Source organism: Lates calcarifer, linkage group LG11 (genome assembly GCF_001640805.2).
Source record: "Lates calcarifer isolate ASB-BC8 linkage group LG11, TLL_Latcal_v3, whole genome shotgun sequence".
Lineage (NCBI taxonomy): Eukaryota > Metazoa > Chordata > Actinopteri > Centropomidae > Lates > Lates calcarifer.
The window spans coordinates 12,230,522-12,246,388 of NC_066843.1; the positions used below are offsets into that span (position 1 = coordinate 12,230,522).

General features: G+C 40.4%; 1 protein-coding gene across 1 annotated transcript; it reads left to right on the forward strand.

Moving 5' to 3' along the window:
- Positions 1-641: 641 nt before the first annotated feature.
- jpt1 (Jupiter microtubule associated homolog 1) lies at positions 642-10,242 on the forward strand. The gene is made up of 5 exons (XM_018671667.2): positions 642-838; positions 3,299-3,441; positions 6,629-6,777; positions 7,505-7,535; positions 9,690-10,242. The coding sequence occupies exons 1-5, from the start codon at positions 783-785 to the stop codon at positions 9,836-9,838; spliced, it is 528 nt and encodes a 175-aa protein (XP_018527183.1). The 5' UTR covers positions 642-782; the 3' UTR covers positions 9,839-10,242.
- Positions 10,243-15,867: the final 5,625 nt, after the last annotated feature.

Sequence of the window (15,867 nt, forward strand, 5' to 3'; positions counted from 1 at the left end):
TCACACTTTGATACAGGAACACAGTTTTTAAGTTCATCTGTTAAAGGAGGAGGTTTCTTTCTGCTCATGTAAAATCTAAGTTTAAATCCTGGTCCTGGTCAACTTACACAAGTGTGATGTGGAATTGTGAAGCTTGCATTGCACATACTGTACACACACAGCATACACATATTGTATTCATTGATCAAAAGTATGAAATAAAATATTTTCAGAAACTGTAGAGAAACTGTAGATATCTTTAATAATTTCTAAACAGGTCATTTGTGACCAGCCACAAATTATTATTCAAAGTTGAGTATTTTATGTATATTCAAACTTCCCTGTAGTGGATCTTTAAAAGCTAGTCCTAAGATTTTCACCAGCTGGAGTTCAAAGTTTACCCACGTTTTTCTTTCCACTTAAAACGTTTTGCAGATTGTCATAATCAATGCTTATAGATTAGATAGCAGAAAAAGAGGCCCTCGGGGATTTGGACTCCACTGTCTGATCACTGACATGAAGCCGAGACCTGCCACCAACAAGAGAGGCGATCTCTGAGGTTCTGTCCAATGAGAGAGGAGTTCTGTGGCGTTCTGTCCAATCAGAGCGGGTCGAATGCTGGTGGGCTGGGTCTCGTGGGCTGGCACCGCAGAACCAGCGGATCTGGTCGTCGTTATGTTTTTCAGTGTCGGGTGGAGTCTACATCCCGTCGCATCTCTGCGGGGAAGGAGGAGGAATTTTTTTTAAACTAGTTTTTCACTGACCATTTTCTTACTGCCAAGACATCGAAATACTCCTTAAAGATGACGACGACAACCACCTTTCAAGGAATGGACCCTGGTGCTAAAAGCAGTTCCAGGTAAAAAAGGAGCTGAAAGCCTTTTGACGGAGGAACAAAAGAAGTGGGATGCGGGCAAGCCTCTCAGCTAGCAAACGCCTCTTTTCTGCTTTTGCTGAAAGGCAGCCTGCTACCTAACATTAGCCCGCTGGTGGCTGGCGAGGGACTTTTCTGGATTTAGCTAAACTGTCACATAGTCTCGCTAATTAAGTTAATCTTATTGGTTGACTGATGCGCCACAGCCTTTAGCTTCACCAAGTTCGTTTGATTAGCCTGTCTGACCTTTGTAGAATAATAAGGTATAGGCCAGTATAAGAAAAAAAAGAGAAAAAAACAAGTGCCTGTAGAGATCTTTTCCATCTGTTTTTGGGGGAGAAATGGACAAAGCAGCCTAACGTTAGCTCTCAGCTGGCTGTGGCCCACTGCAAAATAACTTTTTTTGTAGTTCAAGTCAGAGCTCCTCTCCTGCTGTGATTTCTATATGTGCTGCACTTTGGAGCCATGAATAACGTTATACCTAATCTATTCGCCGTGGATTTTGTTATTAATTTTTTCCTATAGAGGACCAAGGAAACAGCTAATGAGCCAGAGTCCAAATATGTGATTGATTACAGGAAGAATCCTAGACTAGACTTGTGTCTGCATATGTCATTATCTCTGATTTGGGTCATTGTCGGTTACGGAGAATGGAAGTTTATAGAAACTTAGATAATGCCCATTTTGTGGTTTCAGCAGATATGTCTGACTCATGATATCTGTTAAAGCTTCATATTAATGGAAAAACACCTTAAGAAGACCACTCATCCTCCAAGCATGCAGTCATAGCTTTCCAGTAAGTGATGCGTCTCGTCTGGATGCATTCCTCCCCCCTTTGCAGTGAAAATGATGCAAAGAAAGAAAAGCCTTTAAACTGTGATATCCTCAATAATAAGGCATGGTTTTAGGGCTTTGAAATCAGATTTTTAAGGAATACTAGCACTTTGCTGAGTGAGCATGTCAAATCTCGGTCAGTCATCAAGCGTTTTGAAGTCGCATGCTGTTTTCGGATGATGCGGGGGCTTGGGTGGGGGCTTTGAGCTAGCTAAGCCTGTAAATCTTTCCTTAGCTCTTTGCTTTGGCTCCTTAAACCCCCTTGAACGAGCTTCTGGTCATTTCTGCTGCTGGCTGAGCGAAGGGATCCGTAGAGCAGCAACTTGAGCAGAATTAGGCTAAAATCTTAGTAGGCCATCAAAAGCCTCCTACCCTGCTTTATCAAACATGCCATCTTTTGCTCTGGAGCTCAGCCCTATCTGCCCTAGCTCCACCTGCCTGTAGCTGCCCTCCAGCTCCTAAACATTAATGCCATTTCACTGATATTATTTACAGTTTCATTCTAGGGTGGGGTCTGCTGCCAGGCAGCTAAAAGCTTTTCCCCCGTCGCAATCCGTGTGGAAAGCATGAGCTCATCCTCTCTGGCCGGGAGGTGAAGTCTGGTTTAGGCATTACTGTCACAGCCAAGTGTGACAGACACGAGTGTGTATACAAGAATTGATTGAGAAAATTCACGCTAGTGCAGGCCACGCGGTGTAGATCCCTGGTTGCCTTCTGCTTTGAGAACTGAGTTGCTTTTTGGACTCCCATCTGCCGGCCCTGGCCCTCGGACAGCTGCTCGGTGTGTCAGCTGGTGGCTTCAGGGACTCCGAGGAGAGGAGAGTTTGCTGGGAAAAAAAGAGGGAGGGGTTCAGCAGGGGCTCTGCAAACACATCGGTTTCTGTCGTCCACCCCAACTGTCCTTCAGCACAGCAAGGAAAAAAGGGTTTCCCTACTCATTATCATGTTCCTTTTGTTTAACTTGTGGTGGAAGGAATGTCGGTGGAAAGTGAGCATTGTTTACCATGTACTAGTGTGCATGCAGGCTCTCTATATTGTTCTAGAACAGTCTATTTATTAGGTGACCTACATTAACTGTGGACCTCAGACTTTTCACCTCTACTGTGTAACACTGACCCAAAAGAGATATTGTATTGGATTTACTCACTGAATGATGGACTAACAATGGTATCAAGAACTGACACCAACCCCTCGTATGTCACTGCAAAGGAATCTGTGCTGAGGAGAGGCAGCAGCTAGCCAGCTAACTCTGTGATTATATGCGGCTGGAGTCAGCTGCAGGGCAGAGATTGTGACTGTCTGTCTGACAGGCTGACAGCCGGGGCTTAAAGAGCGGAGACCTTGCTGGTAGCCTGTGTGTTTTTTGTGTGTGTGGTATGTGTTTGAAGGGGTTAGGGTGGAGTAGGCAGAAGGCTGTAAGTAGCTTGAGGCATACTTGTGTTTTATTTGACTATTGATTTTTTTTTTTTTCTTTTTTGCACTGTGCAGCTGATCAGTGGTGTGACATGAAGGCCTTGTATTTTAGATTGGCCTAAAGAGTGGGGGGATGGGAGTGTGGTTGGTTGGACGTCAATCAACTGACATTAAAATCTTTCATTTGTTGCTCTTCAGGGTACTACGGCCGCCAGGCGGGGACTCCAGCTTCTCCTTCGGCACAGATGACGAAACAACCCCCCAGCGCAAGAACAAGATGGCCTCTAGCATCTTCGCAGAACCTGAGGACCCCCATGCTCATCGGAGGAACAATCCACCCAGTAACTCAATCTAACAATCTAACTCCTCTAACTCCTCTGACTCAATCTCAGAACCAAAGGAATGAAAACAATAGGGTTTAGATTTACAAAGTAACAGGGAGGGTGTGTAAGCACTAATGTAAGGGCAAGTTCAGTCTTGCTAAAGTAGACACAACTACTAGAAGCCTTAAGTAAGCAAAAAGCACCATGGAATTAATTCCTCTAACTTGAGCTAGGAAAAGATACAAACTGGAGTGTTATTTAGTATTTTTCCATTTAGGTTGTCAGAAAGAACATCCCACAAGTGAAATGGCCAAAAAGCCCCGGAGCACTGGGATAAGGGTAATTTGAAGCTAGGCTTTGTTAAATGGGGATGAGGATCAGCCCTTGCTGGAAAGAAATAGGTCAGTTAAAAATGTGTCAATTGGTGAAATGTGTGGCCTTCTATAGATGTGACTACAGGAGGACAAGCAGGCAAATGCAGCAGCAAAGGATATGAGACCTGTAAATGGGCTTGAGTTGTCAAGGTCACAGCAAGCATACAGCCACAGAGGCTTAAATGAAAAATTGATGTAGGCTGACATTATTGTACCTGGCAGTATGTTTATTCTCATCCAGGTAAAGCTTTAGCCAAACACAAGTCAGTCTTAGTATGCATTATCTTTATTGCCTGTATTTAAGGATGGACATTTTTTACCCAGCTAGTCAGTGTTTGGTTAGGACTCAAAGATTTGATAAAGTGCTTAAAGTGGAAAATTCAAGCCTTACAGCACTTGGATTCCATTTCAGCTCAGGGCTGCGAGGTTACTCACAAGCCATGGATCACATGTTTTCACACTGGGACACTTTGAAGAGAACCATTTATGTGGTTTATCAGATTTTCAGGTTGTGTGGACACTGACGAATTCACCCTAAAATCATTACTTCAGCCTCTGACCTCTACAGCCCACAGCTGCTGACACTAAAGCCTTTTCCTGCTTGCATTGTTTCACTTGGGTCGAGGTCAAGTTCAGTTGTCCCACTTTAACGGATATAACTGGATGAGGATATTTGTTTCTGCCTGAATGAGCTAGGTTTATTACAATAGCAGGTTTTATAAGCATTGTGCAATCTCTCTGGCCTGCATGCGGACTCCTGCAGATGAACAGGTTTGTTTGTTCTGGCATGCTGACCTGTGTAGATCGGTTTGAAATTGTCAGATTTGCGTTTCATATGCTCAAGACATGTCTGTTTGTGAATACTGTCTTGCAATACATTCTCATGCTTTACCCTTTGGAATAGCTTTTAGCTTTGTTAAGATAATACAGGCTCTAGCAACACTGTATTTACTAACAGATGTTGGAAATACTTTCTGATATTCTAGTCACAGGAGATACATGGAGAAGAAGAGACATGCTAACAAATGTCCCACCATGGTAGATGGTTTTACATAGTGCGGCTGTTTGACCACTGGGACATCAGACAGCCCTGGCAGCTGGTTTTCATGATCACTGACTGTCTATCCTCGTCTGACAAAACAATATGGGCAGGCCTGTCAGCACGACTTTTGTTGTAGTTTTTGGTTGTTCACAGTTCAAATATTTAACTCCTGACAACTTCAGACAGTCAGGACAATGTCCTGTTTATTCTGGATGGACCACATTTTTATAGGGACTATTTTTTCTATAAAAGTATTTCCAGTTGAAACTTTTCACGGCAAAGTCTGCGGATTATACAGTGACCAGGATATTATTTCTGGAAAGATATGTTGCTGCAGAGTTTTTCAGGTGTCATCTTTAAATGCTTTTATCAATGAAATTCAGTTCACCTTAACTGTACCAGGATGGTGGCAGAAACCTCAGAAACTAATCTCAAAACCTGAGTAAAAAATAAAAAACTTGTTAGCTAAACCAGGAGTTAAGGGAGAAAATGTTTTTGTTTTTTTACACACACACACACATATACATATATATATATATATATATATATATACATATATAAAAACTGACAGGTACACAAACTGTGTTCTTCACAAGGCAGCTAATTCTTGTTCTTGGTTGGAGTTTAAAAAAATAATCTAAAACCAGTTTAACTGTAGGAATGTGCTGATATTATGTTTATGCTGACACATAAGCGTATTGTTATTCAGCCAGAGTCTCTGGCAGGTTGTTGGTCAGGATTTTAGGGTTTTAAGATACCAGAGCTGTTGGTTTGTTCAATTGCCCTCAGCTTCTGGCCACATGATGAGCGCTCTGTAATCAGAGAGGAAGCCAAAACTACCAGCAGCAGCAGCATGATTGCTGTTCCTGTCTCCAAGCTTGTTGACCAGTAGGGTCAGTGATGTAATACATTTATATCATGAACCCAGGAGATCTATAATGTTAAGTAGAAGGCTATGTGTTACAGAGATGATAACATAATGCATCGCTGTCTAGCCCATCAATCTAGTTTAATCTTCTTCCATTTGCTATTTGTTGTAAACTGTCCAGTGGATTGATCAGATTCAGAAATGTGGAGCCAGTAGTGAAGGAGCTCTTGTTGAGTGATAGAGTCTCTCAACAGTGCTGATTCACTTCACTCCATTAACAACAATGGCCACTCCTCTGCTTCTTCAGCAGTCGTTGTTCCCCTCATGACAAAGACAGTCTGTCCCCTCCCTGGCTCTCTGGGCTAGAGCTGGGCTGTTACCTTATGTGGCTTTGGTTAGCTCAGCCTGCTTCTCCACAGTGGGCCAAACACTGGGTTTTAATGCTTTTTCTGCTAAAGGAGAATGCAGGCGTTACAGGCTTATGTGAGTTTTGGCATTCAGGTTGTCTGTCTGGAAGTGTTCCACTGTGTTTCTGGGTCTGTTGCAGGCGCCCGAGCGGATTTGGTGATGTTTCCTGTTGATTCTCAGTGATTCTGTCTTGTGTTATTTTAGTCAAATTCCCCCATAAAGCTGATGTTGTCAACTCTGAGAAGATGAATCTTGTGGTTAGCAGGGTCTAGAAACATTGGGGTCTGGGGTGGCTTTGTGGCTAATTGGATTAGCGTCCATATGGTATGACTCTGCAGCTTTGAAGCCTTACTCATGTTTTGTCATTTGTCTCTTGTGTTTCCCGTCTAGCTGCAATATAATCTGTCGGCCAAAGAGTAAAAAAATAAAATAAAATGACAGCTGGTGCGTTACAGTCTGCCTCAGTTTTTTAATAAAATTCTTGCTCTATCCATCTGCCTCTTACCTTCCCAGGCGGGGCACCCACAGGGACCCTGTGCGGGGAGCCCTCGGCCCCACTGAGGCGGTGCCAGCAGCCTCTTCTCTTCCCCAAGAACCCTCAGCCGGAACTGACCACCATCCACAACTCTGGAGCAGCCTTGGTCTGGAACCAGAGACGAGAGGTACCTCTCATTTAGTCTGACAGTCGCTGTTTCCACAACAGAGCCACAGCCTAGGTCAGGGCTGAAAAGCACATGGTCCTAGATTAAGTATAATTCTAAACAGTTCAGTGGAAAATTCAGTGGGGGATGGCTGACTTTTATCCATCTATTTGAAACCGACCCAGGATGTTGATTGATAGATATTCTCCACTGACATTTGTAGTCCCTGTGGAGGTTCGGTTTTTATTCTGGGAATGAGTCAGTTCTCACTGAAGACATGGGCTGAATTTTCTAATTGAGAAATTTGAATGAAGTATAAAGAAAGAGTGAAAAATGATACTAGTCATTAGCCAAGCATCTGTTTGGTAAACAAAGACATGGCTTACCTACCAGAAATATATCATATCTGAAGAATCAGAAAGTAGTGGTGTCATGTATCGTTGGGAATGAGCTGACTGTGCTAAGAAGCTTCTATTAAAGCAATTAACTTCTGGGTGGTTCTCTGTAAGAATTATCTTTCTGTACATTATTTAATCTTTTGGTTTTGGGATATGAGGAAAGAAAAAAGTGTCTGTCATATCTGCCAGTAATGGAAATTTTTAAATGTTGTCCAGACTGCCTGTCACAAAGCAGAAGTAATAGGGTTCAGATTAAGGGATACAGGAAGGGGTTTTTTGTGTATACAGGTGAAAACGTCACTTTGTTCAGTGAGGATATCTGATATTCTTGCCTCATGTTTTCACTGTAGGTCGAGAATGGCCAAGAACAAGCAAATGATGGTAAGTATCCTGACCTCTTCAGCAGTTTATAAAAAGGCTTTTAAGTTTCTGTCATACTTTCACTATGTCTAAACAGCAGTGCATGACTTAGATTATTCAGTGAATAGCTCCATGGTACACTATAACAGATAAGTTAATGCCACTCTCCTTCGCCTCTGAAAGATCAAATTGTGGTGACTGGTCTAATCCCATATGCTGCTGGCATACCATAGCTTTTTTTCTTAAAGATACAGTACAAATGCTGTCACTTTCTGAGTCATTATCACATGATCTCTTTGATGTGGTTTTTCCCTGTCAGGATGGCGTGATGGTCTATAGTCAGACAGCTGTTCTTTGATGGCAGGCATCACTTAGTATGAAAAGCTTTTTATTAACCTCCAGGTGCATGTTTGTGAGAGAGTGGCTGGCTCCTGAGATAATGGAGGGTTTGACCACACATAGCTATGAACATTCAGAAATCAAAGCTCACTTATTTGCTCTGCTTTTGAATGTGATGGGAATGTGCGTTAACGAGAGTGTTATGTGTATTAATATTTATACATTATCAAAAACTTTTTGAGCACTTCAGTAAGTTTGTTAACACAGTGTCATTAGTGATTTGTTTCTCCCCATATTTATTAGAAACAAATCTCTCACACAGAATGGGTCAGCCAGGAGTAGACAGTTTGAAGTAGACAGGACTGTGTTGCCTTGCTCAAGCACAGTGTCTAAATATGTGAGCTTCACCAGGCTGTGCAGTCCTAATATCTGTGGCAACAGTCTTATGAACCTATAATTAATGCAGCTGTCACAGCAGCCCCTCCACCCCCCTTGGTGTCAAGCAGAGAGTATCTGGGGGTTAAGTGTCCTTTCTGCCTAAAAAAAGATTTTAAAATCAGCTCAAAATATAAAGCATTGCCCTTATTTGTGACATTTAAGTTAAAAATCCCGTTCAGTGTGCAAATTCTACAGCAATTCAGGCACTAATGGACAACAAGAGCCCACTGCTTTAGCACGGTGATTCTGTTACAGATCTGGCTAACCTCACTTGCGTATTCTTGCCTACAAAGCCAAACCACAGTAACTACATATCAAGTCAAAACTTAGTTAAGACCGAGCCTGGCTTGTTGACATTAGTTTCAAATAAAAAATTGCAGTTTTCATTTTAAAGGACCAGTGTGTAGGATTTAGTGGCATCTAGTGGTGAGGTTGCAGATTGCAACCAACTGAATATCCTTCCCCTTCCCCTACTCTTCACATTTGTGAAAGGCCCTCAGTGCCCTCTTTAGTGCCAGGGTTTAGTTTGTCCATTCTGGGCTACTCTAGAAACATAGCAACATGGCAGGTTCTGAGGAAGAGGTCATGCTCCCTAATTAAATATGAAGGGCTCATTATAAGCTAATGCAAACACTACAAATTTAAGTTTCAGGTGATTATACACTAATGAAGACGTAATTATGAATATTACACTCCAGTTCTGCCAATAGATAAACCTAAATCATATCACTGGTCTATATAAGTTCAAAGAAAAATGCTTGTTAAATTTTCTGTTACTACAAAACACATCAAGAACCAAACCAGTCAAAGTAAGACAGCTAAATCCAGTAACAGTCTTGCTACAGCTTAATTTATTTCATTTTTACCCCCTAGCAGATTCCTGTAATTGAAATCCTATCAAGTTCGATGAACAAACATTTTGCGATTTAGTTAAGTATCCCACTTAAGTATAGTAATAGCAAAATGTGGCAACAGGAAACAAAAACAGCTTAACTACTGCTAAAATGCAACTCGCTTAGTGTAGCAAGCTAGCAGTAAGTGCTGCCTCAGCTTTTGATTCTAGTGGAATTCATATTTTGGGGGTTAAACTACTTATAGGTCATAAATTTATATTTATTTAATTGTAAATTAATGTATTATATTGATGACAAGATAATTATTAACAAATAGTAGACAGTCTACCAATTTAGTCTTTTTAGGGCAGTACCCCTGAGGACACTTTAACCTCCAAGCACAGCGTGTTTTACCAGATGATAACATGCTGTTACACTGTGTAATTATTAAATGCATTCCAGATTTTGTAAGCTGTTTGGCTTTGATCACATGTAGCATCATCCAGAAATCGTTTGCAGTTGTATTCTGCTAAATAACCATGTTGTCTTTTTGTTGCGTCTGTAGAGTGTCCTGACGATGTGGAGGTGGAGCAAGAGGAGCAAGATCAGCAGAAGGAGACGCCACAGCCCTCTGCCCCGTCGGGAGGTGCCAACGCCGCTGCAGGTGGCAAAAGAAACCCACCCGGTGGCAAATCCAGCCTCATCCTGGGTTGAGACCACTTGCTTTTTTTTTTCATTCGAACGCTTTTTTTTTTATTTTTTAAAGATAAATAACCCCACCACTCTGTTCCTCCTCATCAACATGTCACCTTCTTCCCTACTTCACATGCACTCATGCTGTCACGTCCATGGACATCCCGTGTCCTCGCCCTCCACCCTCAAACCTTTTGTTTTGATCCTTTTTTCTATTAAAAGAAGAAAACTGTTGACAAAAGCACTTTATGTATCTCCCCCCCCCCTTCCATTTCAGCCCATCCTGTAGTGCATCGCGCCTGCTGGGAAAGGCATGACGTTTAGCTTGTCTCTCATTCTTCCCTGTTGTAAATGGTAAAGAAAAAAATAATAAAAAAGATTTGATGCGTGGATTTCTAAATACAATAAAGATTGATATGAATTTGCTGGGGCTGATTCTCTCTTTTTTTTAATGTTGTACTCGTCACATAATGTAGATAAAGGAACCTAAAGTATGAAAATATAGACATGAAAAAATTCCCTTTCAGTTTCCATGTACATAAATGGCTCCACACATTGTGCTGAACATTATTTATGCACAGTGAGATGGAGTCTGAAGACTGCGGCCGTTGAGAGCAGAGACAGGCTCAGTGACTGGAAATCTGCCCAGTCAAAGTAATCATAAAAGCTGAAGCCAATTCTGTCAAAAAAGAAACTGCCCTATCTTTTCATGACATCATACACTGGTTATTTGGCTCTCTGTACAGTCTTTCTGATTTAAGAAAGGAGATGCATGTTTTTTTTTTTTTCAAACTTGGAAGTTAGTTTTTTTTTTTTTTTAAACAAAAGTCAGACTCAAAAGGTGAAATGTGATTCATGCAAGATGTAATGTTACTTACGAAACATTACCTTTGATAGCACTCCTACAGAGATTGCTTTATTTGGGAATGCCTGTCTTAATCTGAGCACTTTGCCTCCTTAAGCACCATTAGGCACATACAAAGGGGATTCAGTACACTAATATTTCCTTAGCAGTTCATGTTGGGTTGAGTTCTGTTAGACCTGTTAGACTTAAAGTTAGAAATAGTAGCTTTAATAAGTTCATTTTGAACACTACACACACTACGTAAGTGGTGGTGAACTGTGTCTGTAGGCAGTTAGATCTTCTACAGCTCTTTAACAAATGAGTAACCAACCAAATTTGGAAGTTACAGTTCAGTACTACTGTACTTTGCTCTGCCCTTGCTGTGAACTACAAAAGGGACATTTGAGATATTGCCTATAGTCAATGTATTTATACTGTAGGTATCACCCATCTTGTTGCATGTATTCAACTGATACAGCTAGAGAGACAGGAGTAATGGTTCCACATCCTGAAGTTAATATATGCCCATTTAAGAGCATGGAGGCTGTAATAACAAAATTGAGAGGTCACTGGTAATAGTAACAGCCAGTACATACAGTAAATGCCTAAATTTGACCCATGAAGTCACCATTACATTTTTCAAGACTTCAGTTCAGTCTTCAAATTAATAAACTGAGTTCAAACAAGATTTATTTTACCTCACATATTGGTGTAAAATACAAGGGGGCTCACAATACAGCTTAACAGTAGATTTACCTACATCTATGAAGATCACTTCTAAGTCATCTTGTCTTTGCTTCATTACTTTAATGTGAATGGCTATATATTGACTTGATGACTCTGTAAGCCTCTTACAGTTCAGCCGAAGTGAGTGGGTGAGTTCTGTAAAACTAAGCCATGGCAAATCTTATCTTCAGTGATTCAAGGTTTTTATCGGCTACAGCACACACAGGGAATCACAGCAATGAATAATTTGACAGGTTGTGCTGATCCAGACCATCTGAGTTTAGTATTTTTCTGTAAGTTTTCATGTTGTCTCACTTCGGGTTCAACCAAACGGTATCTTTAAAATATGTTTTTTCTTTCCGCTTCCCAGGCTACAACTCGAGTTCCTTCAGAGCCAAACCCTGAGCGGCCCGTGAAGAGTGCTGTGGCACAGCGGTGTGTTTCAGTCCTCATCTGCCGTGAAAGGCATGCAGAGGTCAGTCAAGATCAGGAAAAGAACTTCCTGCCCTGGAGAAATGCCAGGATGTCGGAGAGTAGTCAATGAAGGCTTGTTTTCTGTAAGTGCTGTACCCACAGAAGTAAAGTCCTGAGCCTTTTATTATTACCTTAAGACACATAGTCAGCCTGGATCTCTGGTGCTTTCCTCAGTCTGCTCCTGCTGTACATATGGCCAGCAGAGGAAGGTAACCAAGTATGTTTACTCAATTACTGTACATAAGAGAAAACATGAGGCACTTTTACTTCATTTGAGTGTTTTTTATGCCATTTTATACATTTACTGAATTTGCAGATAAAGATTTACAATAGTACAATTAGCCCTACTGCAGCTGGCTACAATATTAAAATGCTGCATTTATGGACAAACCTGTTCTTGCTGCTTAGTGAGTAACTTTACTTTTATTCTTTTGCTTAATTTTGCTGATAATACAGTCTGTATGCTGCAGTTTTACTTGCAGCTGGAGTGTTATTAAATTGTGCTTTGCTACTTCTACTTATGTAAAAGAGCTGGATGCTTCTTTCACCACTTTGGAAATATGCAAACACGTGAGAAATGAGTCAATGGTTTTAGCCAGTGTTTGTTTGTTGACATTTGCATTACTGGGCTGTAGCAAACAAATGCAACTGTGCAGTTTGCTCGTCCTGCAGGAGCTAATCAGTAAAACCACATTAGAAACAGACTCTCTCCTCTATCCCCCTCTATGATCCTACTAATCTTTCTAAAAAGAAGGGAGATTACCATTTTCCTCCCCCATGGCCATATGCTAAGTTATTTAACCAATGTCTGTGATGAATGTTTAAGCGTCCTGGCTCATTTGCAACTTCAGTGTATTGACAGGGTCATTATACCACGTGCACTCCAGATGAGGCCATGTGTGTCCCCAGAGATCTCTGAAGAGGAAAAGGATATGTGAGTGTGGAAAGGAGTTGGGGGAAATGAGATGAGTCATCTCTGAGTGGCATGGCGAACAATCAGTCAATCAATACTCCCTATTCAGTGATGCTGCACTGACTCAGCAACCACTCAAGGCAGAATCAAGAGAATCACAGGAAATCAGCTGTTAAATATACTGCTCAGGATCCCAACACAATGCAGGGCTAAATATACTGTATGTCTGAATTCATGAAAGAACTTAAATAATCTTCCATTCTATTTTTTGTTGTGTCTTCCTGTCTTCTCTGTAACTAAAGACAGATCCTCCTGATTATCCTGCAGCCTCAGAAATGTAACGCCTCCCACCCACCAGGACCACTAAACAGGAAGCGCTGGCTGGCAAATGAACAGGGCTGTTTCCGTAGTGACAAAGAGATCGTAAAAAAAAAAAAAAAAGCCCTCCTGCTCCAGATCACATTGTACCTCCTTAACTGGATGAGACTGGAGGAAGGGAACTAATCGAGGGAAGAACAGGGGGGATGGACAGGGACCTTTTTTTAATTCTGTCCCAGAGGGCAGTCGGGTGTGGGTCTATTCTTTTTTCCAATTTGTCTCCAAAGACTGTGAAAGCCTGTATTGACGTTATTGATGTTCACAATTCTCACAGGACCAAGACAACTTAATGCAGTTTGAGGTCATTTCAGCTTCAGACTACTTTGGTCATCATCTTGTATGTAGCTCTGTACTTGTCAGCAATAGGTACATGATTGTGATTATATTGTGTCATCAATCCCCCAACTCTCCTTGGACAATATGCTTGGATATTTTTTCAATACCACTTCTATGCTGTATTTTATTCAGGTCTTCCTCACTTTCTGCTCTACACTAGTAGTTGAGTTTGGGGGTTTCTCATGTGCCTGACTGAATTTCACAGTCCATGTGGTTGTTAAATCACAGGCCTGTACACCTGGGTTTACCTCAAACCACCTCCCCTAACTTGCAGCATTGGACACAATCAGGAACTGATAGAACTCCACCATTCAGACCTTTTCCCTCCAAACCAGTGTGTGTGTGTGTGTGTGTGTGTGTGCATGGACAACAAAGAAAGGACCAATGTGAGTTAAAAGATGAGCATTTTAACCTTATCATTTACTTTACTTGGTTAATATTTCATGGATGTTGACATTTCAAGGCTGGTTTGACTATTTAATAGACTGTTTGGTGTTACATCATGTTAGATTCCTGTGTTAACCTGAGGATAACCAAAATGCCAAGATTGTGGATTCATTAATGACATAAGGGGAAATAATGATAACGTGATTTCATTCATTCATTCAATTCTATGTTTACAACTGACATTCTAGTTTGTAATATAATTACTGACATGTTTCCTTTTCCGTTTAAGTTCATCTTAATCCTTCAGTCACATTTTATATGCATTTACTATTCTTTATTTTGTAATTAAACTGAACTACATTCTACAAAACAACAACAACAACAAAATAGTATTGTTTTATGTCATATCTGGACATAAACTAAGCAAGCAATGTAGTTTATATCCCATTAAAGTTTAAATATAGCATTGACTGACATTGCATCTGTTGCTGTGTGTGTTTTTCTTTTTAGTATATCCGTGTATCCACTTATAACTTATATCAGTAACACTTTACTTTAACCCTCTGTACTAAGCATTCAAAAGCACCATATAAATATTGAGTGGATTATAACAACTATAATATAGTTTAAAGGACATTTGTTTATTATGATACATAAATTCCTGTAAAAATCCTGTTCTTCTTGGCATGGTGGAACTATCCACTGTGAATAGTTTACACTGAGACATGTTTATTCTTCAGCCACTAGGGGGCACTGTAAAACAGTGAACTCTGCTAACAGTGACCTTTAGTGGAATATGCACTGACACTGTGTCTCTATAGTGCAAGCTCTCTAAGACATATCAACTAATGATAATGCCTTTCAGTGAGTTGTTTTTTGTTTTTTTCTGTTTTTTCAGATTAGAACTGCCAGTTTCATATTGCACTGTACTGGATTTTACAAGTTAGCGGTCTCATTCACACGTGCACACAGGACGATCACATGTTGTTTGTGCCCTTTTGGATTTTAAAAAAATCCTGATGTGAAAGCAAAACCACTGTCTAACACTTCTGGTTGGGAATTTATTTTTCATGTGTAACTTACATTACTGCCAGTGTCAGCATGTCTGCTGTCTGGGCTTTTAAATTTGTTTTATAGAACTGAATATTGTTTTATGCTGTAGCTGAAGATGCACTGAGCCAGTGAGGTGGTTTCTGTTTTAGAGAAGGGAAAAAGGGCAAACCTTTAGCAAAGTATTCTTACTAAATCCGTTGTCCCTGCTTCTGCCTGATGGCCCTGCCCAACAGATGCAGCTTCAGCAGCCCTGTCTCCCCGTCCCCATAACCCCAATGAACCGGCCTTACTCCCAGGTGAGCAGCATCCTGTTGAATGACATGTTGCTTGGCAGAATTGCGGGGGAACTAAAAAGAAAAATGATTAAATCCTTTTCAACTGATAAGAATGCAAATACTGTTATTATTTTGCCACATAATGATCACTCTGTGAAAACAGAACAGCCTATGGCCATGTTATACCTATCATCACACACACATATATATATATATATATATATATATATTATATATATATATATATGTGTGTGTGTGTGTGTGTATATATATATATAATATATATATATATATAATATATATATATATATATATATATATATGTATGTATGTATGTATGTATGTATGTATATGGTGTGATATATATATATATATATATATATATATATATATATATATATATAATATATATATATATATATATATATATATATATGTATGTATGTATGTATGTATGTATGTATATGGTGGTGGGGCCCAATATGATATCTTTACATGTTTTAGAGAAGGGCAAAAACAATTAATGTTAACATTCACCGCCCATATGAATGGTTCAATCAGAGTTAGGCTGTTTTTATGAATCTAGTATTATCACATGACAATAAGCTATCTCCCTGAAAAGGCTGACATCTTCTCACCCACATCAGACACTACGGGTCACGTG

What these genes read in the sequence shown, in the direction of transcription:
- jpt1 (XM_018671667.2), top strand. Translation starts at nt 783, where the DNA reads ATGACGACGACAACCACCTTTCAAGGAATGGACCCTGGTGCTAAAAGC. An exon ending in TCTGGAACCAGAGACGAGAG is followed by an intron (nt 6,778 to 7,504) that starts GTACCTCTCATT and finishes TTTTCACTGTAG; the next exon opens with GTCGAGAATGGCCAAGAACA. An exon ending in CCAAGAACAAGCAAATGATG is followed by an intron (nt 7,536 to 9,689) that starts GTAAGTATCCTG and finishes TTGCGTCTGTAG; the next exon opens with AGTGTCCTGACGATGTGGAG.